This window comes from Lathyrus oleraceus, chromosome 1 (assembly GCF_024323335.1).
Source record: "Lathyrus oleraceus cultivar Zhongwan6 chromosome 1, CAAS_Psat_ZW6_1.0, whole genome shotgun sequence".
Taxonomy (NCBI): domain Eukaryota; kingdom Viridiplantae; phylum Streptophyta; class Magnoliopsida; order Fabales; family Fabaceae; genus Lathyrus; species Lathyrus oleraceus.
In genome coordinates, this window is record NC_066579.1 from 55,018,574 (window position 1) to 55,038,824 (window position 20,251).

The following is a 20,251-nucleotide window of genomic DNA, read 5'->3' on the forward strand; positions in this document are numbered from 1 at the left end:
ATTCCTTTCAATCATAATCCAATTTCGTTCATCCAAAAGTTCACAATTTCATCATGCATCATTCCAATTAGAGTCAAATCAATGGCCTATCACTACCCACTACATGTTATCCCATAATACCCATTAATCGACGATAAACCCCCCTTACCTGAGTTAATCCGGCGAATCTTTAAGCTTCAAGCTCTTCCTCTCTCCAACCCTTGTTCTCTGGTTCTCTTTTCCCTTTTTCCACTTTTCTGTCCCTTTTGCCTTTTCACGTGAAAAATAACCCTTTTTACCAAATGGGACCTTTTTTAATTCCAATAATAATAATAATAATCCAATTAATTAATTAAATTAATAAATATTATATTAATTTAAATTAAATAATTATCCTTATTTCATCGGGGTGTTACATAACCACCCAAATGGATTTGGGCCTTCAGAAATCGCAGCAAGCTTCTCCTTTGCTGTTACAGAGCTGGCAGAATTCTTCTGCTACAATCAAGGTCTTTAATCTTTTATTTCCTAAAAGATCTCCTTATTTAGAAATTGTATATTCACCAAATATTCTGATTGAGTCTTCAAGATCTCCACATAGAAGTTAGGATATTCACCAAATATCCTAATTAATCCCAGAATATTAAATCAGTTAACACATACCAGAATTAACTAATTCAGTTTTATACACATGTGAGATGTCACAGACACGATGTTGTGACATCTTACATGACATGTTGGTCCAGATGTTGAACTTCTTCAACCCAACATATTAAAACAACAGAGGTGATTACATTATTTGTTTTACAAAATTAATGCCAATCTTAAGGTACTAACAATCTCCCCCTTTGGCAAATTTTAGCTAAAACAAATAACCCAATATGGGTCTGCACTTCCTCTTTGTCATTGACAACCCCATTACCAACACCACTGTTGGTGTACATGAGGAAGAAGATGTACAAGGATCAGCTCCATCACAACCCTTCCCCTCAACAGTAGGGCTTCCTGAAGAATATGTAATGCTGAGTACATAGATAATGTAACTCAGATCACAAAACACAACTGCCTTCTTAACTCAGATCACAAGACACAACTGATATACCCAGTTAGTGACTTTTGTGTCTGAACCCATCTTCTCCTTGCTACCAGATATTGCTTGCTTCTGGTGCATCCTCAGGACAATGTTTCTCTCCCCCTTTTTAGCTAAACATTTATAAATGACACCTTCACAAAACCAGATCCAGGAGCAGTATGCCCAGATCTTAACAAACCCCATGGTTTAGAGGGAATGAAATGTCGCTCTTGTGAGAAGAGGAGTGCTGATACATCCTTTAAATAGGCCAGACCATGCTTAGGAATTAACGGTAGAAGTAAATACTTGGTCAAGATCCATAAATATATGCTTTAGGAATTAACGGTAAGAGTAAATACTTGGTCAAGATCCATAAATATTTGCTAAGAATCAGTCAGAGAATCACCACCAATATCCCAGACTATCTTTGAATACTTTTTACAGCTCTTGACTGTTTCCAGAAACAACAGTTCCAAGACTATTCCATAAATGCTGTCAGACACGTTGCAAGCTATGTCTTAACATTTGACACTGCTTTTGTCTGCATTCTTCATATATTCTCCCTATCACCATTTCCTAAAACCACTTTCTCACCTCCAATGGTAGCTTGACATCTAGCACCACACATCCACATTTCCTTATATAACTTCCAGCAGGTACATAAGATATCTTATGTTAAGACATCACATATGACATCTTATGAACATTCTGTCCTTTTTGTTCACAAGGAAAACTATCAGCAGTTAAACAACTTAACAGTAGTTTAATCAGCAGCAGAAGCAAAACAATTACTAGCTATGACTACTAGTAATACACACACGCACAAGGGTACTTCTCCTCCCCCTAAATCTGTGCAACAACAACAGAATTACTAGTTATGGATGCAACTAGTAAGACACACAAAATATCCAAGGAAATGTCATGACATCCGGTCAGATATTCTTCTGCTCACTCAGCCTTGACACACACCACAACATCCCACTAACTAACAAGGTTCCATACCTTGTTATCTGAGAACACATAGACCACAAGCTTGATGATTACTTGCAGTGCAAAGACAGAACTCCCCCTGTCATGAACAACCAACTCTCCTCTTGAAACATGGAGATCACACATGAACATATCCAACACCCCAAAGTTGGACCTTCACAAACTCCCTGATTCAAAGAGAACCCAGACCACTTGATGAATGGAAAACATAAGACGCATCTTCATGTCTTCAAGAGCACACCCTCTGTTCAACCATCTTGGCTGAACACATCCATACTCTGTGTCAATCTCTCTTCTAACCAGAACAGAAAACTACTTCACAAAATGTTCTAACATGAGTTAGGACATCCTTCACAACATAACACCATCTGATAATCTTCAGATATCACTGAGTCATTAACTTGATCCACAAGAAACCAGACACAAATTGGGACATATACATTCTCATCCCATTACAAGAGATAGTCTTCCATATATAGCTCAAAACTCCTTCCACAAGCTCCAAGAGATGAATAGAAAACACCTTCTTTTGTCTTCAACTTACTACTTTTCTGCTCAAAAGTAACTTGTCTCAGACTATCCTCAAGAATAATCAGTTGCCATATGTAGATTATCTTGATGCTTCGAACTCACTTCTGAGATAGACCAAATGCCACTGGTTGATTACCTCCTTCATGAATCTTCATATGAAAAAAGTCAAATGCCATTCTTTGACCTCTCCACGTTTATCAAACTTCTCCCAAAGATATTCTGACCTTCCAAGTGAGACTTGAACTTCAAGCTACATGTTGAACAAAACTTATATTTTCTAAGACATGAACATGTAACATCCTCTCCATCCAGCAACTCCAAAGAACTGCAACGAGAACGATCTTTTTGAAGTATCCAATCTACAACCCTGTAGACCCTTCTATCTCAAGTTGATGTGCCACTTCACCAACTAAGATTCTGATGTTGAACCAAATGTCACAACATTGTGTTTTAACATCTAGCTGTTGAATTCAACTCCTTCTTCTGCCACTTGAAAGAACTTCCTCCCTTCACAGAACAAGAGTTCAATGTTCTCATAGACTTGATTGTGGAACCAAGTTTGAGTAAACATCCTCCATCCTGCAGGTTTGCAGTTAAGTCATCCAAGCTCACACCTTGATGAATCCCTGCTTCTTCTCCAAAGACATCAGACACTCTGATGCATGAGTCTTCAGAAGGACCAGTTAGAAATTATCCCTTCAGCTATACCAAGGATTCCACTTCCTAAAGCAAGGCTGTTTCCATGATGTCAAGACTGCTGCCACTTGTTCTTGACTCCACAGTGTGCATTAGCTAATGCACTTCCTTACCTAGATCAGAAGTGAACTGATCCAAGTAACCACCATCAGGACTATGATGTTTTCTTCTTCTTGTATACACCAAGGCTGAACATGTTTCTTGTCAGGAAACCTTTTCAGAGATCATATGCTTTTGCTGCCACCAAAGTGATAGATCATAAACCAATGTACTATCCTTCCTGTGATTCTGCACAGGATCTTGAAGACGAGATGTTCCAACATATTTTAAAAACATCAGTTATCTTGAGCTCCAAGGATAATCAATTAAATCCTTGTACTTGGCACAAGTAGACATTGATCTTAAATCCTTTCCCAATTTTCCTTTCAGATACTTCCACCATAAGAATACTTTGAGAATACTCTTCTTATGTCAACATCTTCTGCTTGCAAGCACCTCAACAGTTTTGAGAATCTTTTCAGATTAGATTCACCCTTAGGAAAGAGAGGGATGAATCCTACCTTGCAAATGTGTCACACAACAACCAGAACCCATGTGACACAGGTCAACAGCCAACCAGACCCTAGACTGATCAAACGCGAAGAGGTTAACCAAAACTCCCCCTCAAATTAACAATCATGGAAACTTCACACCAATATCCATGCATTATACACAAATGTCTCAACATGACATACACCATCCCTACAAGTGGCAACTAGCTCTATGAGTTATACCTATACATACTCCAATCACACCAATCAGACTCCAGCTGACCATAAGTACTAGTGAAAGAAAACAACACCAGTCAATAGTAGATATGCATTGCCAGAGCATACTACCTCAACCAATCCTCTGAATCTTCATATTCTCACTCCTTGAAAGAACTGCCACTTCTGAGCGTGATGTTTGAATAACAAGATTCATGGTCCCAATCCTCTTAAATGAAATAGCAATCAGGTTACCCCATTATTGACTTCTAACATCCAGGGGACTTGTCTTCCACCACAACATAGTACTTCAGGGAACAACTATCCAATCCTGATCAATCCATAGGAATAAGACAAACAGCAGGAAGTTGCACAATGTCACATCTCAACCAGCTCCACTTCTAGAGATCAGACGTCTAAAAATGACCTTCTTGAGCGCACACACAGTTGACCCTACCCTTGTCAACTTAGCACACACAGATGTCTCCTCTTCCAGGTCAGGAGTAGGTTCCAAACAGAAGTATCCCTTTGTTTGACACCTAAAAACATCTGCTCTTCAACCAGTAGCTGCATACTTGTTGAACAACATGTTCTAACATCACATAGAACATTAGTTCCACCTCCTTGGAACAAACCAATGATTCAACAAAACCATGAATTTAGCATTCAAAATGAAGATTTCCCTTCATTACCAGGATTCAAAGGTTACTGTTGTTTGGCTAAGATATGTGTCATTCATTTTTTTGTTGCAATATTGGTGGATCTATTATGCAATTATATTGTATAACCATCTTCAGTTTTGAAGTTTTTAAAGTTTCTTTTTTGAGAAATCAATCGTAGAATGAACTTTATGATTTCTTTTTGAAGGTCTTTTAGACCTTCAACGCTTGGCTTTATTACTCTTTGTTTTATTCTCACGTTGCTCTTGATAGGTTATTATAGGGATACGCTCTTGATAGGTTATTACATGCATATGCTACTGGTTGTGTCAAGCATCTGTACCGTATGTTATAAATTTAATGAAGATGCCTTAATGTCACTAAATGTTGCCAAGCAACCTAATTCTTAGGTTTGCGCTGATGAATCTTTGATTGTTATGATGGAAATGACAACTTTGTTACTTGAATGTAAGTTGCTCAAGTTTTTTCCAGGGATGTTTATGACCATATCATGTGTACAGGTGTTAGTGCAGATTATGATATGGATATGCACCAGAAAGAACAACTTCATGACAATGCTATGCCAATGATGCAATCTCAGCATTTCTCTGTGAGTAAAATGTTATAAAAATCGAGAAGTCATTTTATATATAGGTCAGAACTCTCATTTTCAACTTTTCATGCTTTCGATCAGCAGATGGGGAGGTCTGCTGGTTTCAGCTTGGGGGGAACATATTCATCCCATCGTCCCCAACCGCAACAGCATAATCCTTCAGTCAGCAGTGGCAGTGTCTCGTTCTCATCGGTAAATAACCAGGATCTTCTCCATCAACATGGATCAGATGTTTTAGGGCCGAGAAGTTATTGAATCATCTGCAAGGCAACTTCTATCTCAGCTGATTGAGTTGAGCGAGGCATCTCCTGCTCCTCCTCCTGTTCCTGCTCAGTCAAAGTCCACTTCAAAGGATACCGTGGCAAAAAGTAAACCTCTAAGTTTTAGGGCTGATATGATGTCTAAACACGTTGAGATGAAGAAAGGCGACTGGACGTGTCCAAAGTGAGTTATATTAGTTTATGCAGATATATTCATAGCATGTGTAATAATTTCTGCATGTTCAATGTGCATTTTCACATAGGATTTGAAAGACATTGTTAAAATACAGAGCTAAAGTTTTCATCAGCCATTTGTCCTCAGAAATTAAGCAAGTGGTCTATCATCTACCAATTGCAACTTTTACTAATAGCAACTAGATATTAAATTATCTCTTTTAAAATTTGCGGTGGAAATTATTACCTTTTGTTTTTGTTAAGTAAAGTTCATTTCTCTGTATTAAATTAATGTAGTCTTTCATATTTGGCTGATGGATGGGTGGATTTGTTTTATATAACTTGTCAAAAATACACCTGGCTTTGTCCCGAAAGTGCAGCTGGTATGGTAAAAGGCTGCAGCGACAATTGATATGCTGAGGTGCGGGTTCAAACCCACAATATCCCTCTTCTCTGTGACTAGCGTGTGTGTGCGTGTGAGTTTCGTCAGTAGGCTTTTTGACCCAAAAAGATTTACTTGCTTCTTCCTTGTAATGAATACCAATCGTTATACTTTCCACAATTATTCCCGTGTTAATAAAAGTGTTCTATGTCTCTTGGCATATATAATTAGATGTTAGCATTGAATGATTTATTCCTAAGAGTCGGTTCTTTTACCCCCTTAAATTTTCTGCAGATGCAATTTTATGAACTTCGCCAGGAATATGAAATGCTTAAATTGTGAGGAAGATAGGCCAAATAGTATTGACCCTCCTGCGATTGAAATGAAGGAAGGAGATTGGACCTGTTCTGAGTAAGTGCTCTGTTTGCTTACTAGCTTTTTCTCATAAGGCATTGTAAACTCATACATGTGAATGCCATCTTCCTTTCAAAAGTCATCTGATGCCAGTTAATAGTAATACAATTATATATATGAAGTGCCTTTTGGCCTCTTCTATGAATTTTTGTCTCACAAGCTTTCTTTTCTATATGCAATTATGCATGTCAAACTGACTTGAATCTTAACTGCAAATAACTTCTTTTCTTATTTTCCCCCCTATGTTGTCCATATTCCCATTGTCTTCAAATACTTGTGTTCAGTTTTCTTGTTTTTGGTGTCTTCCGTATGTTGAATTGCTGACTGCTCTTTGCTTTTTCTACAGATGCAGTTTTTAAAATTTTTCCAGAAACATAAAGTGTCTAAAATGCCAAGCAGAGGGGCCCAAGAGGGCCAATAGACTCAATATGAATGAGGTTCAAATGAAAAAGGGAGACTGGACATGCCCACAGTAAGTTTCCTATTTTCTCTTACAAGGAAAATTCCCGTTGACATATTTTTGGTTTTGTATGATGGTGGATAGCAAACTAATCAATTTTTCTAATTACTGATAAATTTAAATACTGATAGATAACTTTGACACGTTAACCTGGTAGTTGTTTTTTGACCGGTCTCAAAATTCTGTTACTTACCATCTCTTTCCATCAATAATTTCTTTCATTTTTCACACGATGTCTCTTTTTCACCAAATTTTTAGTTTCTAGGGGAAACGAGGCAAACCTGTTAAAGTAACCTTTCTTTCTTGGTTGGGCTCTTATTAAAGCCTAATCCAGTCAGCCAAAAGTGGAAGACTTGTGAAGTACAATTTAAATTGTTGATTGCTTGCAACTACTTTGCCTTGCCCTGACTTTTTGGGGCTTTCTTCTACTGAAGTATCTTTCTACTCCTCTGTTCAAAATTCATTTCTTAAAAAATTCCATTCAGCTTGCCATCTGTTTTTCATCTTGTTCTTTTGCCGGTGTATTTACATTCAGCTGGATAGCTGCATTTTGCACTACGACTTGGCTATTAATTTATGAAGTGCTCAAGTCCCACATCGAGTAGTATAGGATGTTTGGTGTAGTGTTGTTAAATATCCGGTATAGCGCCGGTGTACCGGTATTGCATTTTGGAATTTCGGCTATCCGATACGAAAGTCGACATTGCATTTCAACTCCTCTATGCTCAAAATATCGGCACTTTTCCCGGTATACCGGTATAGCCACTATGTATTAATATCGGAATTGGTTAATCTTGGAAACTTTAGTAACCTCTTTTTCCTTTAAAATTTGGGTTGGGTATAACTCATTTCTATAATATCGGCTTGTAAGGTGAGAATTGTCGGTTGCAATGAAGACAAGTCAAATGCTGCAATTTAGGCGACTAGGGGCAGATCATAATGAAGACGGAAATTCCAACACCTTTATTTTTACTGCATTTCATGTAGGCTATCATCATTATCATCGTATACATCAGGATTCTACCTGCTAATGTTATCACTTCTACCACTATGCTATCACAATAGTTTATAGATCCTTTGTGACTCTTCAATTATTTTGTTGCTAAAACTGTTAAACGGTTCTTATGCATAGACATCTTTGAGCTTTAGCTAAAATAAGCTACAGCTTTGTTATGAGCAAGAGCCAAATTTATATTCCATCATGATGATTAATAACAACCTAGCATTTCTCTGCATATGGTATATAATCAAAATTTGCACATTGACTTTTAATAGTTAAAGGGTTTTCCTGTGTATGTAGGTGCGGGTTCATGAACTATGCGAGTAATGTCAAGTGTTTGAAGTGTCCTGAGCCAAGGCCCAAGAAAAATTCTGGGGATTGGAATTGTCCTAAGTAAGGATTTCTCTTGCTACCATCATACAAACTTCTTGTTTTGTATGCTAGGTTACCTAATTTCTTCCATTAAGCCATCAAAACTTTGATGTTTGCTATTTCAAGTCTTTTTTATTTTTACATAAAATTTTCTATGTATGCAGGTGTGATTTCTTGAATTTTGCGACTAAAGGAAAGTGTTTTCGTTGTGAAGAGTCAAATCCAAATTCCAAGCAATATCCTGGAGATTGGAGCTGTCCAAAGTAAGTCCATTGATTTTCTTCCTCTACCCAAGCTTATTGCATTAAAAAAAATTAATTTCATTTTATGTATTGCTTTATGCAGATGTGATTTCTACAATTATGCAAGAAACACGAAATGCTTGAAGTGCAATATTAAACAACCTAAAGAACAACCAAACAATGAGAATGAAGAGCATATTTGGAGGAGACGAAACTGATTAAAAAAAAACACCAGGCTTAATTTTGTTGAGGTCATATTGTGTTATTTGGTTGTAAAATTATTTGTTACAGATGTATACGTGTCCAATTTTCTTTCTCATACTTTTCATTAATGTTGATCTAATAACTTCTTCACCTTTGAAAGTATCACTTCACCATTGCGGCGTGTTTGTTTGATGAGAGTTTGTGAAGGGATAATTTGCAGTAAAAGAAGTTGTGGCTAGATGGTTACGCTAATTTGTTGAATTTTTTACAAAAATAACCCACTTTTTAAAGGAAATTCCCAAAATACTTTTGGTTTCAAAAAAATTTCAAAACTACCCCATTTTTAGGAGGAGTCGCCAATTGAATTGGAGACTCCTCTTAAAAATTGAATGGAGGCGCCAATTGGATTGATTAGGATAGGTGCCCTAACCAATCCAATTGGCATCCCTGTATAGGACTTAAGAGGAGACGCCAATTCAATTGGAACCTCAGTGTAAAATGCAACTTTTGTGTTATAAATAGATGCGTTGTGTGAGTAATTGTTCCACATCTCAAATAATCATTTGGTAATCATGTTTGGTGTTCGTCGCCGATACGGAAAGGTGATTTATGCGAGAGACAAACCTCAGATGATGATACTGTTTTGGAACATTACTACGTTCGATCAACTAAAGAGGGAGTTGGTTCGTTGGTTAGATGGGAAAATACCAGAAGAGGAAAAAATTAGAAGTATTGAGAGACTTGATAGTCTCTTTGGTTGGCTGCGAATAAAGGCTGATAAGGATGTTAGGGAAATAATGTTTGGTTGAGATGACATCAATTTGATTGTTGTAACCAGTTAGAAATATTTCTGTTTTCAAATAGCTTATTTTGTACTGATGTTTATTGTGAACCTCGTTGTAATAAAAACTTAATGATATATAATGATTGAAGGTTACATAAATACAATGTTACAAAAAGCTTAAGACCTAGATGATGTTCCTCGATTGGGACAATTGTTCTTGTTGTGTCCTGTCTGATGACAGATACTACATAATCTTATCATTTTATTTGTGGAATTCATCTCTATTCTGATACGTGTGCTATTTGACCTTCCTTTTTTCTTTCTACGCATCTCGTCATTGTGCCAAACAATATCACCTTCATATGGAGGCCAGTAATCCTCCATTGGTAGTACCGAGAAGCTTTGATTATATACATTCATGAGGATATCGGCCTTATACACATCAGATAAATAGCTGTAAGCATCTTGACGAGTATAAGCGCATGCTGCAATGACATGGGAGCAAGGTATGCGGAAGACCTGGAATTTTTCACAATCGCACCAACTTCTGTTTAGTCTAACAATGTAGGCTAAATTTGGTCTTCCCTCGTTGTGGTCCATTGTTTCTTGGACGCTAAAATTTTGCATATGACGGTCAAAGACTGTTACAGCGTGTGTGCTAACTTTGATGCTCTCCTCTTTCATGACCTTCATGCAACACTCACTGAATACTTGCCCGGACATTAACACCGCACTCCATCTTTCACCTCTGGTTGCGAACGTAGAAACCAATCTATAATAGGTTGATCTTACCAAGGCGGTTATCGACAGATTTCGAATTCCTTTGAATACCCCGTTCATGCATTCCACAAGGTTTGTTGTCATGTGGCCCCATCGACAACCTCTGTCAAATGCTCTTGTCCACTGCTCTACTAGTATGTTATTTAGCCATCTCCCTGCGTCTTCATTAGACAATCTAATTTCATCACGATAATATTGAAATGGCGGCTGAGTTAGAGCATACCCAACATTCACCACCTTCTTGCGAAGATTCTTATCTTTTATAGCACGCATGAAGTTTTGTGCAATGTGTCTGATGCAATAGACATGGATAGAAGGAGGGTTATGCCATATGTTGTCATGGTTGTTGTAGGCACTCTCAATGGCAACATGTCTATCAGAAATCAAATAGAGATTGGCTTGTGGAGCCACATGCGTTCTGAGATGTCGAAGAAAGAAACCCCATCCACCAGTCGTTTCACCTTCAACAACAGCAAAGGCAATGGGAAATACATTGTTGTTGCCGTCTTGTGCAACCGCCATGAGCAAAGTACCCTTGTATTTTCCGTATAACCAAGTGCCATCAATTTGAATAATAGGTTTATAGAATGCGAAACCTTTGATGCACGGGTCAAATGCCCAAAAGAGACGGTGAAAGATTCTATTACCTGTAGCACATGTTCCGTCTGGCATCATCGCTGGCAATGTCTCCATAATTGTCACAGTTCTTGGGACATATGTTTTTAATGCCCATAAAAACCGTGGCAATTCCTTGTATGAATCCTCCCAGTTGCCGAAAACTTGTTCAACAGCCTTTGTCCTCGCAATCCAGATTTTCTTGTAAGATGGAGTATAATTATATGTTGTTCTGATATGGGATATAATTATAATCACCTTCACTGATTGGTCTTTATTAACCAACGAAAGAATGTCTTGACATATCAACGTTGCGCTTAGTTTACGGTGATCTTGTTCAACGTTAATTGCAATGCAACTGTGAGGTGGGTCTATTGAAGCGATCTCCCAAGAGTCGTTTTTCTTCTTGTAAGACGCAGCCAAACGAAACTTACAAAGCATGTTACGACATTCGATAATATACCTTCTAGAATCAGTGCGTTTCACTGTAAAATCAGCAGAGTTGTTCATGTGGAATTTTTTGATAGCCAGAACATATTCTTCTTTGGTACGAAACATGTCTCCCACCTTTAATTCGCCTTCTGATCTCGGATACAGATTATAGAAAACACTGCTGGATGTTTCATCGTCGTGCATATCCATATTTGTCATATGTTGAGGCGGATTGTAGACATGACTAGGAGGTATTGGTGGTGGTTGATCATCATCTTCATCGTCGTTGTTCAACATGTGATCAACCTGTATCTTGGTCTCCTCTTCTTCTTCATCAACGACGTCCACTTCTGCTTCTGCTTCTGGATTGACGACATCTGACCATTGTGGATCAAATTCACCAGATTCATCCTGACTGGTTAGTTGAGACTGTTGAGATGGTATACATGGTTGAAGAGTAATGTACAACTCAATACAGTTGCAACCTGAATGTTCATGACTAACAAACATGTATTCAACATCTTCATCGTCTCGTACCTTAAGGGGGAAATACTTGCATTGACTATTCTAAAAAAATATTGGATTTTGATATGTGATCTTTGACACAATACCCGATCCTATACAGGATTGTATTCTTTTTTTCAAATGCAAGAAGGTTGCATTTCTCTTGATCGTGAGTCTAATGGTATCGGTGTTTCGAAAACAAAAACCATATAGCTCAGACTCGTATGTTTCACCGTTGTAGTGAACGTTGACACTGTATAATGATGAAGATGACATTGTGCAGATGAAAACTATTTTCTTACTGTAGATGAATGTGAGTGAAGTGTCTTGGATGTTGATAGTAAGACACTTAAATAGAGGAGTGAAGTGTCTCACATGCTAGCTAGTTCGAAGTGACGTGTCGCACATGCAAGCTACTCCGAAGTGACGTGTCGCATATGCAAGCTACTCCGAAATGATGTGTCAACCATGCAAGCTACTAAGAAGTGACATGTTCAGCATGCAAGAGAGATGACAGCCACGTGTCAGACATGCAGACACACACTCCAAATGAATTGGCACCCCTACTCATTCCTTGCACATGGGCGCCAATTTAAGCGGAGACACCTTGTCAAAGCATGCATTCAGACCTCGAAACCAAGCAATCAGACCTAGGTCTTGCATGCATATCCCTATGGAGGCGCCAATTTGAATGGCGACCCCTCTTAAAGGTTGTACATGATCACCAATTCAAGTGGAGGCACCATGCAAGCATAATTTTTCATGCTCCCATCCATTTGCCTATAAATACATCCACTCCATCAACACTTCTTCCACACCATCACTCTCACTACTTCTTCTACAATACTTCTTCTACAATTTCATCTGCAACAACTTTTTGTAGTTTCATCTACACCAACCCCCCGACAAAATGTCTATCCTCACAATGGGCGAATCACATAGAGGAACGGTTGCAAACATCGCAACATATGTAAGTTTTTTCTTTTGTTAACTTTTTATCTTTCATCTTCACCAACCCCCTTTTATTTTAACATACCAACTTAGTCAAGTTTTTTGTTCTTTCTTTTATAGGATGTGTCAAGGTTCCGAACTCGGGTCCACGAATATGTTCATATGGACCCGATGATTCAACCTTATGTTGAACTCACCGGTTTTGGTCATATAAGCAAGATTTTGTCTTGGTCCGTAGATAACAAATTCATTCTAGATTTATGCGAAAGATGGAGACCAGAGACACACACATTTTGGTTCCCAACCGGTGAGTGTACCGTGACGTTAGAAGACGTCTACATGCTTTTGGGACTGCCCATTGAAGGTAAGACTGTTAATGGTAAAACCAACTATGCGAATTCAATTTGCATTGATCTCTTGGAGACTGATTTGTTAGATGATAACGCAAGAGGTCAAGGTATATTACTTTCACGCCTTAAGTCGTACTATAATAGTTTATACTTAGATGAGCATTTTACCGAAGATGCTCGAATAATAAAAACTAGGTGTTACATTATGCTGTTAATTGGCTCGTTTTTATTTCCCGAAGGTAGTGGTTCTAGCATGCATATCATGTATTTACCTTTACTTAGACATGTAGATAGAATAGGAAGTTACAGTTGGGGATCTGCTTGTCTAGCCTATCTCTATAGTTCCTTATGCAAAAACTCACACAAAGACACATCTACATTTTCTGGATGTATTGTTTTGCTACAAGCATGAGGTTGGTCAAGACTACCGTCCCTAGCACCCGTCAACAACAACCCTTTCACATTTTCGTACGGCGGTACACCATCGATGCATACTGAAGACTATGCTGACTACCTCAACAGACCTTCTCTTGTAGTTGGTAGTAACGCTCCTGACCCCTCAGATGCTCAAACACCGGTACCGAATCATCAACGTGGGTTAGGGCCACGGGTTAGGGTAGCTAGAGGATGTGGGACCGAAGGTCGGTTAGGTGATCCCGGTCATCACCATTAGGTTTCTTTGTGTAAACGACAATTTTTATTAATATCAATTGGTTCTATATCAAATTTATCTATCACGTATACCATTTACAAAAAAAAATTGCATTTTACACTGAGGCTCCACTTGAATTGACGCCTCCTCTTAAGTCCTACACAGGGGCGCCAATTGGTGCCCTAGCCAATCCAATTGGCGCCTCCATTCAATCCAATTGGCACCTCCATTCAATCCAATTGGCGCCTCCATTCAATTTTTAAGAGGAGTCTCCAATTCAATTGGCGACTCCTCTTAAAAGTGGGGTAGTTTGAGAATTTTTTTGAAATCAATGGTATTTTGGGAATTTCCTTAAAAAAGTGGATTATTTTTATAAAAAATTCTAATTTGTTTTGTATTTGATATTTGTTAATTTATAATAACATGGGAGAAAAGGTTGTGGAGAGGGTTATCCTACTTTGTTCGGTATTTTATCCATAATTTGAGTTAAAAGACAAGTAAAATTTTATAACAAACTACTGTATCACGAGAGATCAAACTCTTGTATTGAAGATTGTCAAATTCGAGAGTTTATAGATTTGATTCATTGACTCAATTCAACTTGTTGCAAGTTTATCTAATATTGAACTGCAAAAGCTCAGTGATAAACAAACACACGATGATAGACCAAGAATTCCTCTCTAGCAATTGCTTGAGCTCCTAAGCATTTTTTTACTGGCTAAAAGTAACGAGTTGAGAGGAATGTACTTCTTCACAACAACCGTCATAACAATTTAAAAAAAAAAGAGCTTAAATTAGAGAAACCAAATAGCTTATTTATTAAGCATCAGAATCTGAAATAACAATTGAAAAATCAATCTTCAAACATAAATTATCAAGAGAGAATTATGAGTTTGAAAGCAGCCGTGCATAATTCAAAATAGATTACAAAATATTTTTCAAAAAGACTTTAAGAATTTCTTAATACACTTCATATGTTACTTATGCACCATTCGAAAATATAAAAATGTCATTTAAATTTTAGAGATGCATATCCGAACGCATCATGCACCAAATCTATGGTGCACCAACTGAATATATATTAAAATAAATTTCGGAAATACATCTCTCTAGATATTTTCAACAAATATAATGATAGTTGATTAGTTCAGTGGATATTTAGTAGATGCATTTTTGAAAATTTGGGACGGGATTTCGAAATTTGCTGTCATCTTTGCATGTCAGATACCGAATGAGAAGTGATACAAGAGAGATTTTTGAAAGTTGATGACAACATGAAACTCCACATCAAAGAACAATTGAGGAATATTGTTTATCCGGGAATCACTGACTTGAAACCACCCTCTCAACCGGTAAAAACAAAAGGTGCTCTGAAGAAGTTCAAGCCTACACCGAGTGACAATTCAACGATGCAGTCTCCTTCATATTTTGAATATGTAGATAGTTTTTCCGGATTCACAAACTCCAAAATCTCAAAAAAGTGTTTTCAAAGGAGCTCGCATTAGCAAACCACCTCCTACGCCGCCTCCACCAAAGATTCCATTCATTGACAAGATACCGGTTTTTATGCACAAATACATTAAGTGGATCATCAATGTTAAGGAAGATGGTAATTGCGGTTATCGAGCTGTCTCGACTTTACTCGATAAAGGAGAAGATAATCATACACTTGTCCGCCATCAACTTATCCAAGAGTGGAGGACTCATAAAGAATCATACACACGACTGTACGGAAAGAAAAAAAGTTTCGATGAAGTCTATGAGTCTCTTGTTCCTTGCCTTAGTGGATCGGCACCGAAGGCAAAATGAACGCGCTTTCCTGAAATAGGTCACCTCATTGCATGTGTCTGATAAAGTGTGTGTCGATCTTACACGATACGATTTTTCGAAAATCTTTCTCCCATTGCGTACCGTCCACCTCAAAATTCAAATGATCGTATTATGTGTATTTGATGACTTTCAGAATCATGACATTTTGTTCAAGTTTACTTGAAACTGGAATGCCCTATACCACTTACATCATCGGAATGGACCGCTCATTCAACAACAAAAGCTGAGACTATGCCAGACCATTTTATGAAAAGGATGCAAGAGTTTGAGAAATTAAGCAACATTGAAAGAGAATTAAATGCACAAAAATCAAACGCGGTACCACCCATAGATTTAACCGACGATAAATATTTTGATTCGTTTTAATTTCCCGTTTAGCCAGAATAATGAGTGTATGTAATTGTGTCTCAATATTAATGAAGCGTAATATATTCAATTTCTTAATGTTTTAATATATTTTTTTATCTTTCCCATAACATTTTTTCTTTTGTCAAGAAAAAAGTCTTCAATTAAGTTATGTATTCAAAAATTCTATTTTCTGTCTGTTTAGGAGATATATCTCCGGAACAAGATAATAGAGTGCGGATTCGGAGATATATCTCCGGAATCAGTATGCCAGATTTTGAATGATCCACATCTATCTACAACTTCTATAAATTAAGGTGTTCTTGTTTTTTATTTCACACAAACTAAAAATGTCTAAAATATCACAAATACACATCATCTGTTATGTTGCAAATATCTCCTCTAGCGCGACATCCAGACGAAAGTTTAAGCTCAACGAGTACACCACTCTTACCGATATTAAATACGAAATCTATCATCTCATACCTTACAAATCGAAGAATTGTGAATCTCGAATATCGTTCACCGTTGATTGACAACAGAGGGAAAATTGAGTTCAACATCTTTGAACTCAAGACAAATGCAGATGTAAAGGCTACGTGGAATACATATTTTTCTTTCGAAACAAAAGTTCCGCTGAAATTGGAAACGACGATTCAAGATCGGTCTAAAATATTGTGAAGGGTTGAAACGTCCACCTGGATATTGAAGTGTAATGTTGCATTTTATGTAGAAATCATCTATGTAATGCTTATGGTATTTTACAAATTTTAATTTTATTTTATCAAATTACAAGTTTTTAGTTTTTGTCTTTGTTACTGTCGTGTATACATTACGAGAATGCATCTACAAAAATATACTACAAATGTATCTCCGATATTAAAAAAACCCAATTAATAGAACGTCACTCAGAATGACCTACATTGAATGTGTATTAAGTGCGTTCAGATATACATCTCAGGAATCTGAAGAGTATTTTAGTATTTTCACGTGATGCGTAAATAACATATAGGTGCATTAAGAAATTCCAAAAACTTTAATGAGACTGATCACAAACAACAAAACTATAAATTCTGTTCTATAATTAGACCACACAACTTGTATTTATAAGTGTCAGCAATAAATACATTGAATAAATACTAATCTAAAGAGTCGTATAATACATCATCAATCCATGAAGTTGTTACACTTAAGGAGCATCTACATATTCTAATCCTAAACAACAAGCTTTGTCACAAATGCTGCTCAAAAAGTCTAAATTGTTGCTTGTACCAAGTCACTGATCAACATCAACCGCACTGCATAGTAAGATGACACAGAACTACAACCTGAAATGCCAATCATGCAGCAGTTTTGAAGAGCTCGCGTTTTTTTATGACAAGCATACACATACAATTAACATTCAGTTGCTTCTAGGAGTCACTTTAATTAGTACAAGACACAAACAAAGATTGAAAAAAAAGTTGAGATTTTAATAGTATGAAAGATTCAACATTCATGCTGAAGTTTTGGCTAATAGAGGCACTAGTTCTGTAATCAGTACATGAATTTGCACAGAAAATATCTCACAGAACCTTGGTGTAACAATACATACAATCAGTTTTTACCATAATACCTACCATACACATAAAAGAAAATAAATAAATAGAAGAACACCAAATTAAAGACATATTCATAACTAATAATCAAAGTTCACCGTTACCTTCAAACAAACATCATTTTAAGGATGGAAGGACGACGGCTTCTAATAAACACAGCGGAACGAGTTTTCACATAGCATCTAGCGGCCGATGGGCAACTCCTCTGACTATAGACTGACCACATATGTGAGTACGCCATTTTCTAAATCACCACAACATAATAAATGATTTATGAAAGAATGAAACCCAGACTAACATTCCTTTGGATGAGGTAAAAAAGTCCTGCCTAAATTCAAAAAAATGCTTATACATAAAACCAAATACAAAATAACAAAAGCATATCACCTAGTTTTACTCTTGTAGTAGACCTCTAGCAATCATTTCACGAAGAAGTTTCACCGCCTTATCATTCTTGTCGTTTTCAAACAAAGCACGAATAAGAGTTTCGTATGTTACAACATCAGGTGTGGAATTGTTGTCTTCCATTAGTGACATTAAGGACAATGCTTCCTCCAGATGTCCTTCTTTACAAAGGCCATTAATCATCACAGTATACATCCTAGCATCTAAATCATAGCCTTTAATCGTAAGATCCCTATAAATCTCTTGTGCATCCTTAAGTCTTCCATTTTTGCATAGTCCATCAACAAGTATAGTGTATGTATACATGCTCGGACGAATCCCTTGGTCTTTGATCTTCGTTAGTAATGCAATTGCCTCGTCAACCTTATGGTTTTTGCACAAAGCATCCAATAAAGAATTATAAGTGACCACATTAGCAGGTTGGCCTCTGTCATGCATCTCATCTATAAGATCCCAAACATCAGAGATTCTCCCCGATTTACAAAGTCCATCAATAAGCGAATTGTACGTTATAGTTTCAGGAGCCATGTTTTTCAAATGCAATTCTTTGAAGAGATTCACAGCTTCATCCACCATTCTACTCTTACATAATCCATCTATCATGACAGTGTAGCTGTGAATATTAGGTTCCACTCCTCTTCGAGCAAAAGAGTTGAATACGTGTTTAGCCTTGTTCACTTCTTTAACCAAGAAATATCCATCCATCAAAGATGTATAAGTAACAACATTAGGTTTCACACCTTGTTTTATCATAACAGCCAACACATCTCTAGCGTTTTCCACCTCTCCTTCCTTACACAAACCATCAATCAGGGAATTGAAAGTCCGCACATTCGGGCTGATATTCTTCAACAACATTTCATTTAACAAACCAATTGCTTCTTTCAATTGACCGACAATGCAAAGGCTGTTTACTAAAGTAGTATAAGTGATAATATCAGGAGAAATTCCTTTAACAATCATTTCAGAATATAAACCGAATGCATCATTCACAAGTTTATCCTTTCCCAAACTATCAATGATTGTGTTGTACATTACCACGTCAGGCTTAACCAACGACCCTTCTATCTTTTTAAGAACCTGCAAAGCAGCTTTTGTTTCTCCTATTTTACATAAACCGCCGATCAACGTCGCGTAACTAAAATGATCAAGTTGAAACCCGTTCGCTATAACGTCGTCGTGAAAGTGAAGGGCTTTGTCAAGCTTGCCACTGTTACAGAGACCTCTGATAAGTGTATTCATTGTTACTGTATCAGGGTGATAACCTAGTTTGAGAATCTTGGCTAATACAGAAAATGCAAAATTGAGTTGACGAAGGTGGCAGAAACAATTAATCAAAATGTTCAAATTAACAATGTCGGTTCGAATTCCTCTAAGTTGCATTTGTTGAGAAAGGGAAATAGCAGTTTGAAAATGTTGGATCTTAACGAGGGAACCTAATATCTTGCCGAATTGGAAGATGGGAGGGGTAGGGTTTGTATTGAGCATGCGATTGAATGAGAAAACAGCATCCTCAACAGCAACAAGATTGTGATTATGAGAGAAGAATCGAAGAAGAAACAAGTTGGAAGACGGAACAGAGAGAACGTACCTTGGCCTCAATAGTGACATTATTGTTTTTATTTTAACGCTTTTGGGGGCGGATTCTCTCCAGTCAAAATAATAAGCTTTGGGGCACTGTCCGATATATTTTTTTTTCAGGCCGAATAATGTCTAATACATGAACTCAATCAAAGATTATCTAAAGTATATAATTATCATATTTAAGGTACACTTCTTTTTATCTTCACTTTTTATTATATTTATTTAGAACTATATAATTGAGTTGGATGTTAGACTGTTAATTTTTTAGATACACTACACTCCGTTTTAGTGGATCGGAGATCAACATTTTCAAAGTCTTATTATCATCAATCAACACTAATTGTGGTTTCAATACGGAACAGTGTTCGTTTTCCACGATTGAATACTTTTATTTCAATCTGATTCGAAGCTTTCTCAACCTAAATGATTAGAGTTTCTAAAATCGAACCTCTAATCCTCCGTTTTTGATCTATTTCGATAGCACGTCATTCTCGATCCAAAGTCAGATCTCTGTCGTAACCACCGTAAGATAGAAATGATAACTCCATGCGTCACACTGAAGAACTCTCCCAAATTCTCCCATCTCACACCGCCTCCATTTTTTGTCATCAGTGAGATCCACATGAA

At 37.1% G+C, this 20,251-nt stretch overlaps 1 protein-coding gene and 1 long non-coding RNA gene across 4 annotated transcripts in view; one reads left to right on the forward strand and one right to left on the reverse strand.

Annotated features, from left to right (window-relative positions):
* The window catches only part of LOC127105415 (putative pentatricopeptide repeat-containing protein At1g12700, mitochondrial), a 64,209-nt gene extending 44,461 nt beyond the window's left edge, over positions 1–19,748 (reverse strand). Inside the window, exons 1-3 of one of the 2 annotated variants that reach the window (XR_007794999.1) lie at positions 18,023–19,746; positions 17,740–17,879; positions 17,092–17,365 (exon numbers count right to left, since the gene is read on the reverse strand). Coding sequence is in view for 1 of the 2 variants with exons in the window: in XM_051042721.1 (XP_050898678.1) it covers positions 18,404–19,651 (1,248 nt within the window). In the remaining variant the exon portion in view is untranslated. Of the gene's footprint in view, positions 1–17,091; positions 17,366–17,739; positions 17,880–18,022 lie in introns of those variants that run through there. The other variant, XM_051042721.1, reaches the window with a different exon arrangement.
* On the forward strand, positions 4,702–5,518 carry LOC127105676 (uncharacterized). 2 transcript variants are annotated; one of them, XR_007795104.1, is made up of 3 exons: positions 4,702–4,718; positions 5,195–5,283; positions 5,371–5,518. It is a non-coding gene; the product is annotated as an uncharacterized LOC127105676 (long non-coding RNA). The 2 variants fall into 2 exon arrangements; XR_007795113.1 differs by having other exon boundaries at positions 4,706–4,718; positions 5,368–5,518.
* Positions 19,749–20,251: the final 503 nt, after the last annotated feature.